Source organism: Phyllobates terribilis, unplaced genomic scaffold, assembly GCF_046119375.1.
Source record: "Phyllobates terribilis strain yellow unplaced genomic scaffold, ASM4611937v1 Scaffold_4__5_contigs__length_816908805, whole genome shotgun sequence".
NCBI lineage: Eukaryota > Metazoa > Chordata > Amphibia > Anura > Dendrobatidae > Phyllobates > Phyllobates terribilis.
This window is the reverse complement of record NW_027362764.1, coordinates 527,189,113-527,206,943: the sequence shown is the minus strand read 5'-3', so window position 1 is coordinate 527,206,943 and position 17,831 is coordinate 527,189,113. Positions and strand designations below refer to the sequence as shown.

The window sequence follows — 17,831 nt, the reverse complement described above, 5'->3', positions numbered from 1 at the left end:
ATATTCATAAGTATTCAGACCCTTTGCTCGACACTCATATTTAAGTCACATGCTGTCCATTTCCTTGTGATCCTCCTTGAGATGGTTCTACTCCTTCATTGGAGTCCAGCTGTGTTTAATTAAACTGATAGGACTTGATTTGGAAAGGCACACACCTGTCTATATAAGACCTCACAGCTCACAGTGCATGTCAGACCAAATGAGAATCATGAGCTCAAAGCAACTGCCCAAGGAACTCAGAGACAGAATTGTGGCAAGGCACAGATCTGGCCAAAGTTACAAAAGAATTTCTGCATTACTCAAGGTTCATAACAACACAGTGGCCTCCATAATACTTAAATGGAAGAAGTTTGGGACCACCAGAAGTCTTCCTATTCCTGGCTGTCCAACCAAACTGAGCAATCGTTGGAGAAGAGCCTTGATGAGAGAGGTAAAATAGAACCCCAAGATCACTGTGGCTGAGCCCCAGAGATGCAGTAGGTAGATGGGAGAAAGTTCAACAAAGTCAACTATCACTGCAGCCCTCCACCAGTCAGGCTTTTATGGCAGGTGGCCCAACGAAAGCCTCTCCTCAAGGGTGCAAGACATATGACATATGAGACAAAGAAAGAACTTTTTGGTGATAATTGTAAGCGGTATGTGTAGTGAAAACAAGGCACTGCTCATCACCTGCCCATTACTATCCTAATAGTGAAACATGGTGGTGGCAGCATCATGCTATGGGGGTGTTTTTCAGATGCAGGGACAGGATGACTCATTGCAATTGAAGGAAACATGAATGTGGCCAAGTACAGAGATATCCTGGTTGAAAATCTCTTCCAGAGTGCTCTGGACCTCACACTTGGCCGAAGGTTCACCTTCCAACAAGACAATGACCCTAAGCGCACAGCTAAAATAACAAAGGAGTGGCTTCAGAACAACTCTGTGACAATTTTTGACTGGCCCAGCCAGAGCCCTGACCTAAACCAAATTGAGCATCTCTAGAGAGACCTGAAATGGCTGTCCTCCAACATTCAACATCCAACCTGACGGAACTGGAGAAGATCTGCAAGGAAGAATGGCAAAAAATCCCCAAATCCAGGTGTGAAAAACTTGTTGCATCATTCCCAAGAAGACTTATGGCTGTACTAGCTCAAAAGGGTGCTTCTGCTCAATACTGAGCAAAGGGTCTGAATACTTATGACCATGTGATATTTCAGTTTTTCTTTTTTAATAAATTTGCAAAAAAATCTACATTTCTCTTTTTTCAGTCAAGATAGGGGTGCAGAGTGTACTTTAGTGAGAAAAAAATGAACTTTGTAGAATTTATCAAATGGCTGCAATGAAACAAAGAGTGAAAAATTTAAAGGGGTCTGAATACTTTCCTTACCCACTGTATATAAAAAGACACATATGCATGTTTTTCACAATATCAGACATGAAATCAGAATACACCTTTCCTGTTTTATGTCAATTAAGATTACCATAATTTTTAATATTTGCTAAATGCCAGAATAAAGAGAGAGAGAATGTTTTGAGGCATTTTTATTACTTACTGCAAAGTCAAAAGTTTGCATACACTAAGATTACTATGCCTTAAAGCATTTGTGGACTGCCCATATGATGATGTCATGTGTTTGGAAGCTCCTAATATTTTTTTTGGCATCATCTGAGTTAATAAGAGACACACCTGTGGATGTATTTTAATGCACACCTGAAACACACTGCTTCTTTGTGTAGTATCATGGGAATGTCCAAAGAAATCAGCCACGATATACCATGAAGAGAATTGTGAACTTGCACAAATCTGGCTCATCCTTGGGTACGCTATACCTACAAACAATTACACAACACCAATCCTATGAAATTGAGAACAACTTTATTAGAATCAATTAAAATAAGCAAGGGATAAGGAGATCTTACAGGTGGATGAAATTGCAGAGTATAAAATAATCTTGCAGTGGTAGCCCAACGTTACATAGTAAACACAATAATACAGTGTAGAAATAGCCACAGTATTATCAGAAATACCACTGAAACAGTAAAATAAATACTAGTAATCAAGGTGGTAGGCATTCAACGAATTATAAAGTAGATCAATCAGTCAATCTCTAGATAGCATAATAATTACATAGAAAGTATATATTTTATTAATATTTAATCAGGATAAATAGGTAAAGTGAGAGTGCACATCCAACAAACAAGGCCCATGGTTAGAATAAATTATATAAATAGTAGGCATCCAGTATATTCATATTATAGTATATGGATAAAGTGACAGTGCATGAAATATGAATAAAGTGACAGTGTGCCAAAATAAAACAGACACCTATAAAAAACCTAAAAAAATCAGATATACCATAGATTCCAAATGCATATAAAGTGTCAGTGCATATAAATAATTAACTACCTAGTGTAGATGCTATTTACAAAATAAAAAAAAAAAACACAGTCCCAATGCACATAGAGTGTCAGTACATATAAATAATAAACTAGTCAGTGTAGATGCTATATGAAATGAGGAAGAACCTGTTGGGTACAAGTAAAGAGAGACTAGTTAGTTCTGAATAGAAACATAGCTATACATACCTCCAAGGACTAAACCCTTGCTTCCTGCTCCCAATGCGCGGTCCGCCGTTACGGGCTTTATCGAGGGATAGTTTGTGTGGGGGCCTGCTGAAATTTTAAATAAGAAGAAGCCAATAGAAGTGCTTGCTGGAGCGGGGGAGAGTGGAAACAGGTGGTTCTGATCGGAGGGTGTCATGCATGATTTTAGACATCACTTCCATGACGCGTTCCAATGGGAGCGCATCAGTAGGGCAGAAGTGACGTCGTTCTGCGCTTCAGAGTGGAACACACAGGTCATCAGATGCAACGGACAACATTACGACAGAAATGGCATGAATATGCGTTCCAGGATGTAATGCACAGGGCACAGATACAGTGGACAAACATATGTATATGCAAGCCACTGCAGGATACAACAAAAAAGCATAGAGTACAACAAATGATGAAATATAAAGGGGAAGGGATGTGAAATATATATGTGTGACATTAAAGACATTGGTGAATGTAGTCTATGTGTAGAGTGACAAATAGGGGCTGATGAAAGAACAGTATGAGTGGAAAAAGGAAAATGTGCATAAATGTGAAGAAAATTATAAAATATAAATCTATATGCTAAAAATTAAATAAATAAGTCTATGACCAATTAATCAGTGCATGAAGTAATAAATATTACCCTGTATAGAAAAAAGACAAACAAAAGACTAGGATAAAAACATATAAGAAACATCATATTAAAGACACCAATATTGACTCCATAAATAAGCAACGACTCTGACTCCATATTCTAGTGGCAGGTACCTCGTCGGTCAAATATCTTGAGTTTGGAGCAATTTCACAATACCTGAAAATGCCTCGTTCATCTGTGCAAACAATTATATGCACGTACAAACAAGATGGGAATGTCCAGCTATCATACTTCCCAGGAAGAAGACGGGTTCTGTGTCCCAGAGATGAACGTGCTTTGGTCCGACATGTTCTTATCAACCAAAGGACAAAAGCAAAAGACCTTGTGAAGATGATGGCGGAAGTTAGTAAGATTGTGTCAATATCCACAGTGAAAAGAGTGCTGTATCAACATGGGCTGAAAGGTCATTCTGCCCGGAAGAAGCCATTACTTCAAAAGAAACATAAAAAAAACAGATTAATGTTTGCAAATGTACACAGAAACAAGGACCTTAATTTTTGGAGACACGTTCTGTGGTCTGATGAAACTAAAATTTAACTTTTTGGTCATAATGACGATCATTAAGTTAGGAGAATAAATAGAGAAGCTTGGAAGCCTATAAATACCATCCAAACTGTGAACCACGGGGGTGGCAGCATCATGTTGTAGGGCTGTTTTGCTGCAGGAGGGACTGGTGCACTTCACAAAATAGATGGCATCATGAGAAAAGAAGATAATGTGGCAATACTTAAGCAACATCTCAAGACATCAGCCAGGAAGTTAAAGCTTGGGCGAAAATGGGTCTTCCAAATTAAAAATGACCCAAAGCATACTGCAAAAATGGTAACAAAATTGGTTTAAGGATAAAATGTTTTGAAGCTACAATCACAAAACCCTTATCTCAATCCTATTGAAAATTTATGGGCAAAGCTGAAAAGGCAGGTGCGAGCAAGGCGACCTACAAACCTGGATCAATTACACCAGTTTTGTCAGGAGGAATTGGCCCAAATTCCGACCAACTAATTTGAGAAGCTTGTGGAAGGTTATCCCAAACATTTGACCCAAGTAGTTCAGTTTAAGGGCAATGGTATCAAATACTAATGAAACGTATGTAAACTTTTGACTTTGCAGTAAGTAATAAAAATGCCTTAAAACATTCTCTCTCTCATTATTCTGGCTTTTGGCAAATATTAAAAATTATGGTAATCCTAATTGACCTAAAACGGGAAAGGTTTATTCTGATTTAATGTCAGATATTGAGAAAAACATGCATATTTGTCATTTTATATAGTGTATGTAAACTCCTAGTTTCAACTGTATAATATAATAAAAAAGCGCAAATTTTATTGATCTAAATTTACCTCTAGCAAATTACAATGTATCACAAAAAATAATTTCAGATCACTGGAATATGTAGAAGCATTCCAGAGTTTTTACCACATAAAGTGACACATGTCAGATTTGAAAAATTTAGTCTGGTCGAGAAGGTATGATCTGGGAACGGGTAAAAAGTATGTAAGGTACACAAAATCATGCAGTCAGCATGTTTGTTACAGTAAACAAATTGTGAGGAACCCTTTCAATACATTTTTACTGCAAGCACTCAAATCTCTGTAGTCATGTATAAAACAAAAAAAATTCCGTCAATAGTAATTTTAGTAGTATCTTGGTAGCTGTCAGTTTTACCAATGTGCTGTTTTGGATTTAATGGTTTGATGTTTAAAATGTTCAAGTTATATATTTTTCATTCCCATGATGTCATTCAAAAGTAATTCCATTTTAAAAGTACTGTTTAAATGGATTATACCTATTGTACAATACAATTGTTATTATGCAAGAGAAAAAAGCTTTTCAAGTACTGTCCAATGTACTTAAAGATTGCTTGAAGCCATATATAACATACAGCATTCAATTCGGAACAAGGAGCTTTTCTTGATGGACTCTGCAAGCACATCTTTAGACCTACTTTTTATAGAAAGGTGGCTAAAAATAGTATTCTTGGCATTTGCACTAAATGGAAGCCAAAAATCTTCAGCTGAATTTCTCTAAATTTAGAATATGTCACTATTATAACAACATCAAACATTCTGTGAATAGTCAAAGAAAAAGACTATTGTGAAAGTAAGTTCCCATGTCCTTTCACTACTTTTGGTTCAAGTGAGTTCAGTAGTCCTGTTCTCGAATACCTATTTAGATGTGAGGACAAAAACAACCCTTGGTGGTTTAAGAAGTTCAAGTAGTTCACTGTTTACAAATCGTGACTAATTTTAGCAAATCAAACAATGGCCTATATACAACCCAAAATAAGGAACTCTGAGTAAAATGTCCCAGATTTAGGGTGAACTTCAGGATGGCATTCCTGCTTAAATTACCAGACTCTACAGATAAAGAACAATTTGTATGCTCCTCTACAATAGATATTGTTTTCAATAGTGAGAATAATATTGCATTTAAAGACCTAAACATTAAAAAAGAGGAATTTTACCTAAAATGTTTGTGTTTTTATATAAATGTAAATCTACTTTCAAAGATGGGAGTATGTTCTAATTTTAGTTCTGCCAAACAAAAACTTACTAATTATCTCTTCCTAAGTTGTGTGTATTTCTTGGAAAGTTGTGTGTCAACCATTAAGTCCACCGTTGAAGCTCCTACAGAGATTGTCAGCAGCAGTTCTAAAATATTGAAGGCATATACACAATGATTGTGGAGGGTAGAATGCATTGTAAGATGAATTGCCACTTAAAATCCTGGGAAAGCTGGATAATTTATTTGAAACTTGGAAATATTGTCAGCCAATCTTACCAGAAACATCAAATATCAACTTTATTGTGGTGTCTGTAACAAAGCTGAATATAATAACTGATAAAATTTATATATTCAAATTGTACTAGTATTTTAATATTATACCTTATTGCAATTTGAATTTGAATTTGTTTTTATTTGTTGTATAATTATTCTAATCGATGGAATGGATGAGGGTTTGGCACAATAAAGAATAATATAATTCTTTGGGAATAGCTCTGGATTTACATGTTAAGAAAAGTTATAAATAACTTTGTACTAAACAAGTTTCCAGCTTTGAATACTTTTGTTACCTAGAAGTGCACTTGAACTTGAGTCTCTTGAACTGGTTTATCTTCTCAGTTAGGAAACAGCAAGTTGATTCTGATTATCCTGATATAAGCACTGACTAAATTCAAACCCAGACCTTGCCCCTCCCCATAAACTCTTAACCAATCATATTTAAGGTTACTGTATCTTTTTTGTAGAACTGTTAAATAAAAAAGAACTTTCATGCCACCCTTTTCCATTTTCACAAACACTTTCAGACAAGTATATAATATATTTACTGAGGACGTATTAAATCTAGAGCATCTGCCATGAAGACTCTCTCATTAGTTTTGTCACCTTGCATTGCTCAGAATTTATTGCACAAAATACACTTCCACACACAGTCTGAAAGCATTGCCCTTACAAAAGAAAGACTACTACCTTTCTCCTCTCTCCCAGGACCTATTGATTTGCCTGTTATTGGAAGCCTCTTAAATGTCATTTGGAATGGAGGACTACAAAATCAACATGAAATTATGGCATGTTTATTGTATGATAACTTCATGATTATTATTATTATATATGGTTATATGATAATATTATCTTACTTATTAAGCTTTGGAATCCTTTGTTTTGTTCTCTTCCTTTTTGTTTATTGTTTAGTATAAATATCATCAAAAATTTGGAGGAATTTTTAAGATGAATCTTGGATTTTTCAAGTCAGTACAAATTGGAGACCCAGCTCTCCTGGAATCATTGTTACGACATGAAAGCATTCATCCCAAAAGAATGGAGATTAAACCATGGAAAATGTATAGAGAATATAGGGATGAAGCTTATGGTCTACTTACACTGTGAGTACAAAATAATTGTACAGTACACTAATTAAGAAAAATATTTATTAAGTAAATACATCTTCTAGTTTGTGAACAGCAAATCTTTGGTGGTTAAATGCCCTGTTATCATTCAAGTAAAAAAAGTATGGAATAGGTAACAATGAAATCATTAGCAAAACTGGCAAAGTACACCTCTCCATCGCTACCACAATATGCTGTATAGATTTTGCGCTATAATTTGATAGAACTATGTATGTGTTAACAAGTGAGTTTTTTTTATAATTAGTATATTAGATATTATAAAAAGACACAAATGTTAAATTATTTTGCTAACAAAATATTCAGAGAGTCCATACTTTGAAAAGCTGATTGAAACTATGTGTGTCTTTGATATGTCTCTCTGCCTCACTCCATTAGACTTACAGGCCTTTTCCTATTTGTGTACATAGAAAGAGACTGAAATAACGCAGCCTTTGTCTTATTCATAATTGTGGTTTTGGCAGCATGTGTGTCCTGACAGGTCCCCTTTAAGCAGTGTTCCCCTACTCCAAAGTGAAATCTTCTTAAAGGTCACCTGGAAGCATGGAGATGAGATGACAAAATAAGTAATCTAGCTCGTTTGAGGACAAAGTATAGGCTAGTTTTATAATTGGAAGCATTTTTTTAGCCATTACCCTCAGTCCAATGCTAGGCAGTAGCCTCAGAACAAAATAGGGCCACCAAAAGGTCACATTTCCAGGATTTCCTCAGTATTGCACAGAAGGTGGAATTATCACTTGGGCAATACTAAGGAAATCCTGAAAACATGATCTGTCGGTGGCTCATGAGGACTGGGGTATGGGAACACTGCCCTCAAACATATGTCAGTTCCCATAAAGCACATCCTTACAAAATTGAAAATATCATATGAGGAGTTTATAACAACTCAGGAAGGAGAAAGAATTAAGCATACTGTGAAATCTTTTAAAGATAGGTATGTTTGTGCAATGGAGACCAGATCTGGGAAAGTAGCATTCTCCCTTATTGCAAGAGTGCCTGAAAAGAGTAGAAACTATTGGATTTGGTTCTAGTGAAGGAGATTTACAAGTGCTGTTAGTTACATCCTTTAGAGTCCCTTGAGATGTATAGCTTTGAAAGTCATTACAACAGCAATAAATTGCTGGCAAGCTATTCAAAACTATTCAAAATGAAAGTCGTAAGTCATTCCAAAAAAAACAAAGACAACCAATGAAAACAGAGTATAATTACTTTGCTTCATGAGAGGTTGAAAACTTTTTGAAAGTCACCTGGAAACATGGATGACAATTGTTAGAGATGAGATGACAAAATAAGTAATCTAGTTAATTTAAGAAGAAAGTAGAGGCTAGTTTAATAATTAGAGGTATTTCTTTAGCCAATTTGCTCAGCCATATGCTAGATAGTAGCTTCAGAGCAAAATGTAGGTTCTATGATATTTGTTGATTGGCCATCAAAAGTCTGTAAAGCACTGTGGAATATCATGGCACCATATACTGTAAAATAAATAAATAACAAAAAGTATTTAATTCATTCCAAGTTGAAAAAGTTTACAAAAACTTTATCAACAGGTATCAACACTGCCCTTTTTATGAATGAGAGTACAAGTGGAGACACAAGGGTCAGTGAGTGCTCTCGTCCACTGTCCTGGCTGTTTTTAGAAAGACTGCACAGGCCAGGGCCCATCCCACTGAACACCCATATTACTTCCCCGTGGGCAGAACATTACTCAGACAACACAGGGTGAGGGTACCACACTCCGGTAAGACTTTATTGGGTGACCAACAGTTATCAGCATATATTACATTCAAAACAAGGACACAGGATTGTGCAAGTGACAGAGTCTCACCCTTCCGCTGGCTCACCAGGGACTAGAACATCCACAACTTTGAGGCATCCAGGGCCAACTACCCCAACCAGCAGCACCCCGCTATTGGTGGGAAACCCATAGAAAGGAGGTACCAGCAAACTTAGAAGCTGACCGAGCACAGCGAGGTTTGTGGCCAGCTGATCTGATTGTCACAACATGGGTTATCTAAATTAATTCATGCGCTCAGTGTTGGGCAGTGGAGCAGTTCTGTAATGCACTAGCTGGAACCATGGTCCCTAGCTTGAAGTCCTGTAGCATCACATCGGTGACAGGAGCAGGCCCCTTTATAATCCTCAGTTCCCATTTCAGGGCATTGTCTCACAGGAATGGGGAGAGGTAGTCATGGCTCTTCCCTCATTAAGCAATTGTTCAATTCGACTGCATAATTGTCCTCCAAGTGATACAGACTAGTACACCACAGGAAGCTGATGCAATCCGTAATCAGCAGGCATTCCACAAATTAGCATACAGAAATGATCACCGGGCAATCTCACATGAAACAATGGCTCAGGTCCTTTGACTTACTGAATGAAGGAATAATACTTATGGCATAATTAACCCTGAGTGAGGCGCATCTGCTGCACTCCTGAGTTCACGCACAGTGCGCCTGACAGGCACAGGTTAGAAAACTGCATATAATATCTATTTATCTTAATTTCTGGGCTTTAAAAGTAATCAGTAATCTTCATAGGGATGCATCAAAATCAGATAAAACAAAACATTTAATAACCATAAAGGTAATAAAATATAAAGTACCCAAATTTCACAACTACCACCAAATAGCCTCCAGTTTTCAGGACATGACCATTGCTAAACATTAAAATTAGGGAAAAAAAACTTAACTATAAGGCATTTTGATGCTACTGGAGGCATATTCACTTAGATTCACAAGTTAAAAGTTCAGCAGAAGAAACACATTGGCAGACAGAAAAGCAAGGTTGGCAGATCATATTATCATATCATATCAGAGATTATTATTACGTGTTCAGGCACAATGTGACTGAGAGACCATTTCTAAAAGAAAACCTCTTATTGGTAAGAAAACCCTACTTATTTCTACGAAATATACGCAAACTTTGCATTATTCATTCATAAAATGAGCAAAATAAAAAATTGTGATGAAAAAACCCCAGAAAGTATGAACCTTCAAAAGTGAGAAACTTCAGGTGCAATGAGCCTGAGAGGCCACAAAGATCACACCTCACACCTGCTCTCCGCAGGGACAGTGGTAAAACAGAGTGGGGAGGTTTCAAGCAGCATCTAAGGATAGGAAGGTACTGGGAGGGACGGGCAGTGAGGGGCAGGATCCCATGCTTCTTTGGAGTGGAGGGGGAAACAAAAATGTGTGAGCTGTGCCTGTCAGGCCTATTGCGCCTGACGCAGGGTTAAGAATAGTTCACCCCCACAAAAGTGGCCAGATTGACGCTGAGTCGGCACACATATTATAAGCATAATTGTACTGACAGTTTACATGGGAAAAGTCCATATTAAATATTTTATACTGTATATATTGCATATATTTATGTTCACAGTGAAGGTGAGCAGTGGTTGAACATGAGAAGAATCGCGCAAACAAAATTGATGAAAATCAAAGAAATTGCAAAAATGGATGTACAAATAAATGAGGTGATTTGCATTTTTGCATATTTGTACAACAAAATATTATGGAGTGTGTGTGTGCAAAAAGGGAAGTTTTATTTGATTTAGTATCTATCTTAGTAAGCAAGAGAGGTGCCTAAAATATGGATCTAAAAATTAAGAGATATGTGTTTATTGTAATTATATGAGTACATCTGTGTTAGATGTTTACACATTCATGTTCTTTCAAATTAAAAGTTTGTCTAGTAAAATGATGCAATGAAGATTTACTTTTCGTGTGATTTATATTCACTATTAAGATTGATATCATATGCTTTTTTCTTTAAGATAATTCAAATTATTATCTTATATGAATAATAATCTTATAGGAGTGGTGGTCACACATAAGGACCATTGGATACCCATTATTTGGATATATGGTGTCCCAATAAGCAACTCTCATGTTATTCCTCCCACTAGCATTCAGGTTTCAGTCATCGGCATAGCGCTGGTATGGGTTCAGTCACCGCTTTGTGTATAGGGAGCGGCAGCTGTAACTGCCCCCCGGCACTGACTGACAGCCGGCCCTAATGCTGAGCTGCTGTCAGTCAGTGCCGGAAGTATCTGCTCTCTACACACAGAGCGGTGAATGAACCCGCACAGACTTCACGCCTGTGACTGAAACCCAAATTCAACCATGAGAAATAAAGTTTATTTTCTCCCAGCAGTGGGTCTAAGTGCTGGAACCGGACAAGTTCAAAATGGTATTAACCTGCAGATTTATCCCATATCTGCAGGTTAATAGCATTTTTTCACGTGACAGGTTCTCTTATGTGCAGAAACAGATAGGAACAGTTTTTTTCTTTTCACAAAACAAAACATGTTGTGCTGTCTGAATAATAGGAATGTCAAAAAATAATGACATAATGTATAATTTCTCTCTGCATCTCTCAGACCCTTTCAGCAATGTTTCGATACACAGCAGCAAGTTAACAGTTTTGTCTGGGGTCTAATTTAATTTTTAGGGATCTGTTCTGTGGTAAGAATTACTTTTAGGCGTTATTGTTCTGTCTGATTAAGTTTATGGGATCTTATTCAGTTTAGAGCAGGGATGTCAAACTTAAACACGCAGGGGGTAAAAATAAAAACTTGTACAAAGTCGCAGGCCAACCAGTATACAGTATAACAGGCTCACATAGTCCTCCATACAGAATAATGGGCCCCACATAATCCTCCAAACAGTATAATTGCCCCACATAGCTTTACATACACTATAATGGGCCCCACATAGGCCTCCAAACATAATAATGGGCCAAACGTAGTCCTCCAAACAGCATAATTGCCCCACATAGATTTCTATACAGTATAATGGGCCCCGCAAAGTCCTCCATACAGAATAATGGGTCCCACATAATCCTCCGCACATTATAATGGCCCCACATAATTCTCCATACAAAATAATGGCCCTACATAGTCCTCCATACAGAATAATGGGTCCCACATAGTCCTCCATACAGAATAATGGCCCCACATAGTCCTCCATACAGAATAATTGGCCCCACTTAGTCCTCCATACAGAATAATGGGCCCCACATAGTCCTCCATACAGAATTATGGGCCCCACATAGTCCTCCATACAGAATAATGGGTCCCACATAGTCCTCCGTACAGAATAATGGCCCCACATAGTCCTTCATACAGAATAATTGGCCCCACATAGTCCTCCATACAGAATAATGGGCCCCACATAGTCCTCCATACAGAATAATGGCCCCACATAGTCCTCCATACAGAATAATGGGCCCCACATAGTCCTCCATACAGAATAATGAGCCCCACATAGTCCTCTATACAGAATAATGGGCCCCACATAGTACTCCATACAAAATAATGGCCCTACAAAGTCCTCCATATACTGTAGAATAGTGGCTCCACATAGGGGTGGAGGTTCTGGAGTCGCAGGCCAAATAAAACCACCCTGGGAGCCGGATTTGGCCCATGTGCCAGAGTTTGACATGTGTAGTTTAGAGGCTAATCTAGGGTCTGATTAATTTTAGAGACCAGGTTTGGGATATTAATTAATTGTAGCATTCCAATCTGTAGTCTAATGAATTTTGTGTGCCCGGACTGGAGCCTAATTTTATTTTAGGGTCTAATTTGGGGTCTTAATAATTTCTTATTTGAAGTTTGAATAAGGGTATTCATCTTACCTGAGCTCCTGATTGCATTTAAATGTCTGGAGTCTTATTTTTAGGGTCTAATATACCTTAATTTATGGGTCTAGTTTGTTTTTATCTTCTAAAAAAAAATTATAAACATTTATCTGAATAATGCTACCAAATTTGTTAAACCTTAAGAGGTCAAAAAGCTGTTGATGATTAGCACGGACCTTCACCTGACCAAAAACCTTTAATAAAACTGAGTATCTCTGCAATAGTAATATGTGGAAAGTTTTGTCAAATAAAATAGAGCAGAAAAAAATGCTGACTAATTCTGATTATTATTATTACGTATGCTATGGAATGTTTATTGTACTAAACAAAAATTCATACATGTAAATCCGACACCTTTTGGCAGGTATTGCAAGATTTTATCACCCATGTCAACCGAGTATGTGACGAACATGGAAAAATTGATGATTTGTATTTTGAACTTAATAAATTTACATATGAAAGTAAGTAGACTCAGAAATGATTGCAGTGTGTTGATTCACTTTTCAAGTTTATATTATGGTAAAAGTTGATGTCATCTCCTTACAGCAATGTGCTGTGTTCTGTATAATGAAAGATGTGGTCTTCTCCAAGAGGCGTGTACAGACGATGCATTGCAATTCATACAGTCAGTGAAAAAGGTACTGTATATACTGTATGTACTCAGTCAAAAAAAGTTTTAATTGTAGCATATGTTTGTTTAATGATACGTAGTTAGTAGAGCATACAGTACACATACATATTGCACGCACTTTTTGTTATACACATTAAATCTTCAAAGATATTATTATTATTATTATTATTATTATTATTATTATTATCACCACCCAGCAGTTAGGTGGGAGCCATGTTTATGGGTAGCTATAATCAGAAAATAACCTATTGTTTAAATCAGGGTTTTGTGTTACATGTATTTTGCCAATTTTGTTGCCATTTTTTATATTCTTTTTTTTACAAATCACAATCTATATTTAAAATATAAAAATATAAATTTTACAATTTTCACACTGGTTACTGGGAAATTTTCCAACTCTAAATTCCTGTAGTTTCAAGAAACAACACATGTAAATAGCCACATTGGTCAGTTCTCGAGAATATATTTTGCTTTGAAGTTTCTAATAAGCCTGTACAAAGGTCATTGCGAAGGGAAGAGAAGTGGGGTCAGCTATCACCTGTTGAGAAAGGAGAGGAAGTATAAGTCTACAAAAGCCCCATTAGACAGAGTAAAAAATCAAAATGGCTTTTTTTTTTTCTGTACAGATGGTGAAAAACAGAAAAAATATTGGCAATTTTTTTTAAAAATATGCATGTAACAGGAAAACTTGATTTAAACAGTTGGTCTATTTCTGATGATAGTGTTCATGTAATGGGAATGTGTCATAAAAAAATTGGACAGTTGACAAAATGTACAGTATTAATGTTTTATTGAGGGGGAAGACGACAATTGTCAGTAAGCAATACATTTACAGTACAATATAATTTTACACAGGCTTTGGGAATAAAATAATTAATGGGAGTGCTTATTTAATGGAGGAAAAGGGAGGTGATTTGAATTTTTTTTAACTTTATTATTTAGTTGCCTTGGGGCTTTGTTCTGAAAACTGCACACTAACAGAGCTCTGCTATATCAATGTAAAGCCTTATTTAGATATCTGTGATTCAGGGATGTCTGAATTAGGCTGTACTGCTGCATTTGCAACGTGCATCAGAAGAGATGACTATCACTGGTAATTGCACTATGTACATTGAAGTTGAATGTACCGAGCAGTGTAGTCAGTGACAAAGTCATGTGGTCTTATGCACTTTGCAAACTTAGCAGTAAAGTCTCATTCAGAAGTTTACGCTTTAAGGACATCTGAATGCAGCTTTGCACTGATATAGCAGAGCACAGTTAATGGGCAGTGTTTAGACCACATCAACGATCTTGTCTCACTGCTGGAAGAAGTTACCACCACAGTCCTGCTCTCACCACTCAGAGCAAGGCTACAGTGGTAACTTCTTCCAGTGGTGAAAATAAATCAGTAGCCTGGCATTGATAGGAGGATTCCAGGCTGCCCAATCTGTTGGCATAGCTTCTGCTGAAGACCTCCTATGACCTGGGGCTGCTGCATTTTCTGCATGTTAGTGTCATGCTCACACAGTTATATACAAGTAAATAAAAATGGTAGCACCCAACAGTTGCAGAAAAAAATCATAAAAAAACAAATATTCAAACAGTAAATTTTATTTTGTTTTAAAAATGAATGCTTTGTGGTAAAGCAAGTTGCTTGGCTCTCACAGAGTCAAAAACAGGACACACGTCTCGGGTTAACTTCCTGAGGTTTATTAACAGGGTTTCACAAAAATAAACCAGTCCTCTCCAGGATAACGGGAAAACAAAAAGATAAAGTAAAGCATAGTTCATAGGTGAGCGGGTTTTGCCTGCTTTCGGTATCACAAAAAATCCAACAAAGTCATTCAGTGGAGCTCTCTGGTCTCCAATCTCAGCCTGGTGACTTCCTTCTCCAGACCAGACCACAGAAAAAAAATAGTGACTAAGCATTTAATCTTGCTCAGCCACGCCCTGAGGGGAGGTAGTGTGAATGGCTTCCCATCCTCTTTGCCATGCACAAGAAAACACACCCTTTAAGTGAGTTAACCCCCAGCGTACAACATGCTGGCAGAAAGTTTGTAGGTTTCAGTTCACACAGGCTAGCAGCCGAAGTGACACATACCTCCTCTCGTATATAACACCAGTGACTCTGTCACATATTCCCCCCCTCTGCCCAAATCCTGGGGTTTGGGAACCTTCAGATACCAGATACGGAATTTTAGAGAGGGCATCAGCATTCCCGTGTAACTTCCCTGGCCTATGCTCCACGTGAAAGTTAAAGTCCTGAAGACATAGTAGTAGGAACCATCCAGTTACCCTGCCATTTTTACCCCACTTTTCCCTTAACCATCTCAAAGGGGCATGGTCTGACACCAATTTAAATTTCCGGCCTAGTAAGTAATATTTTAATGTATCTTAGGCTAACTTTATGGCTAAACACTCTTTTTCTACTATTGCGTAGTTCTTCTCACAGGATGAAAGCTTCCGGCTCAGATAGAGAATGGGATGATCTTCCCCATTCATCTCTTGAGAGAGTATGGCTCCTAGACCAACCTCTGAAGCATCTGTCTGGACCAAAAACTCATTCTTAAAGTCTGGTGTGACCAGGACCAGCTGCTTACACAGTGCTAGCTGCAACTGTTGAAACGCGGACTCTGTTTCCTCCATCCACTTCACCAAGGTTAATCTGGTGCCTTTCAGGAGATCCGTCAATAGTGCGGCCATCATGGCAAAATTTGGAATAAACCTCTGGTAATATCCCACCATTCCCAGGAACGCTTTCACCTGCATCTTGGAGAGTGGTTGCGGCCAGGTCTGGATTGCCTCCACTTTATTGACTTGCAGATTTATTTTGCTTCTCCCAACGACATAGCTCAAGTACTTGGCCTCCTCTTTTCCAATGGCACATTTCTTCGGATTTAAAGTAAATCCCGCCTTCTTCAGGGCAACCAGAACGGCCTGTATTTTAGGTAGATGACTAGCCCAGTCTGGGCTAAAGACTACAATATCGTCAAGGTAGGCTGTGGCATACTTTTTATGTGGCCATAGGATCCTCTGGAGGGTGGATGAGGCCCCCTGTAGTCCGAACGGCATCCGAGTGTATTGAAAGCACCCATCAGGTGTCAAGAAAGCCATCTTCTCCTTGGCCATCTGGGACATGGGGATCTGCCAATAGCCCTTCGTCAAGTCAATGGTGGTGATATACCTCGCTGGTCCCAGCCTCTCGATGAGCTCATCGGGTATGCATCGCACTTGGACTCCTCATTCAGCCGGCGGTAGTCGTTACAAAACCTCCACTCTCTGTTGGGTTTTGGCACGAGGATGATTGGGCTTGACCAGCTACTCTTTGACTCCTCTATCACACTGAGGTCTAACATCCTCTTCACCTCATCTGAGATCACTTCCCGATGTGCTTTGGGAATCCAGTGCGGCTTCAAATTCAATCTTACATGTGGCTTTGTTAGCATCTCATGCTCTACCACCTGAGTATTCCCCAGCAACTCTGAGAACAGGTCACGATTACGCAGTAGCAGTTCTCAACACTGTTGCTTCTGGGCCGGCGATAGAGTCTCTGCTATAGTGACCTCTTCCACCTTGCCTTCGGGAGCGTCTCCCTGGCAAGGAGTTTCCAAGGAGTTTCCACAGGTTCCCTGTCCCGCCACGGTTTGAGCAAGTTCACATGGTACACTTAGTGTGGTTTTCTTCGGCTAGGCTGGTGGACTTTATAATTAACCTTGCTGACTTAATTTCTCCACCACCTTGTATGGACCCTGCCATTTGGCCAGGAACTTGCTCTCAACTGGTGGGATTAGCACCAACACTCAGTCACCAGGCTGAAACTGCATCAGCCTCGCTGATCAGTTATAGACCCTTGCCTGGGCTTCCTGCACCTGGAGGAGATGCGCCTTCATGATTGGCATCACTTTCAATATTCTTTCCTGCATCTAAGTGACATGTTTAATGAGGCTCCGGTGTGGGGCAACCTCGGCTTCCCAGGTTTCCTTAGCGATATCCAGGAGCCTTTGCGGATGTCGTCCATACAGTAGCTCAAATGAAGAAAAGCTAGTAGAGGCTTGCGGAACCTCCCATACTGAGAAGAGCAGTAATGGCAGCAGATGGTCCCAGTCACATCCATACTTCTCTATGACCTTCTTGAGCATCACTTTCAGGGTCTTATTAAAGTGCTCTACTAGGCCGTCTGTCTGCAGATGGTAAACAGAGATTCGCAGCTGGGTAATCTGGAGGACCTTGCACAGCTCCTTCATTCCCTTGATCCGTTAGGATTTCCTTTGGCAGACCGGTCCTGGCAAATATATGGACAAGTTCCCTGGCTATGCATTTGCTCGATGAGTTCCTTAGCGGTACCGCTTGTGGATACCGGGTCGAATAGTTTGTGATCACCAGAATGTATTGTTGGCCTCGGGCTGATTTGATTAAGGGCCCTATTAGGTCCATAGCAATCCTCGCA

The 17,831-nt window shown here is 38.5% G+C and overlaps 1 protein-coding gene across 1 annotated transcript in view; it reads left to right on the top strand.

Moving 5' to 3' along the window:
• The first annotated feature begins 6,591 nt into the window (after nt 1–6,591).
• Nucleotides 6,592–17,831, top strand: part of LOC141264677 (1,25-dihydroxyvitamin D(3) 24-hydroxylase, mitochondrial-like) — a 49,944-nt gene continuing 38,704 nt past the window's right edge. Inside the window, exons 1-5 of the mRNA XM_073676946.1 lie at nt 6,592–6,801; nt 6,926–7,116; nt 10,516–10,609; nt 13,139–13,235; nt 13,321–13,412. Of these exons, the coding sequence (XP_073533047.1) occupies nt 6,592–6,801; nt 6,926–7,116; nt 10,516–10,609; nt 13,139–13,235; nt 13,321–13,412 (684 nt within the window). The remainder of the gene's footprint in view (nt 6,802–6,925; nt 7,117–10,515; nt 10,610–13,138; nt 13,236–13,320; nt 13,413–17,831) is intronic.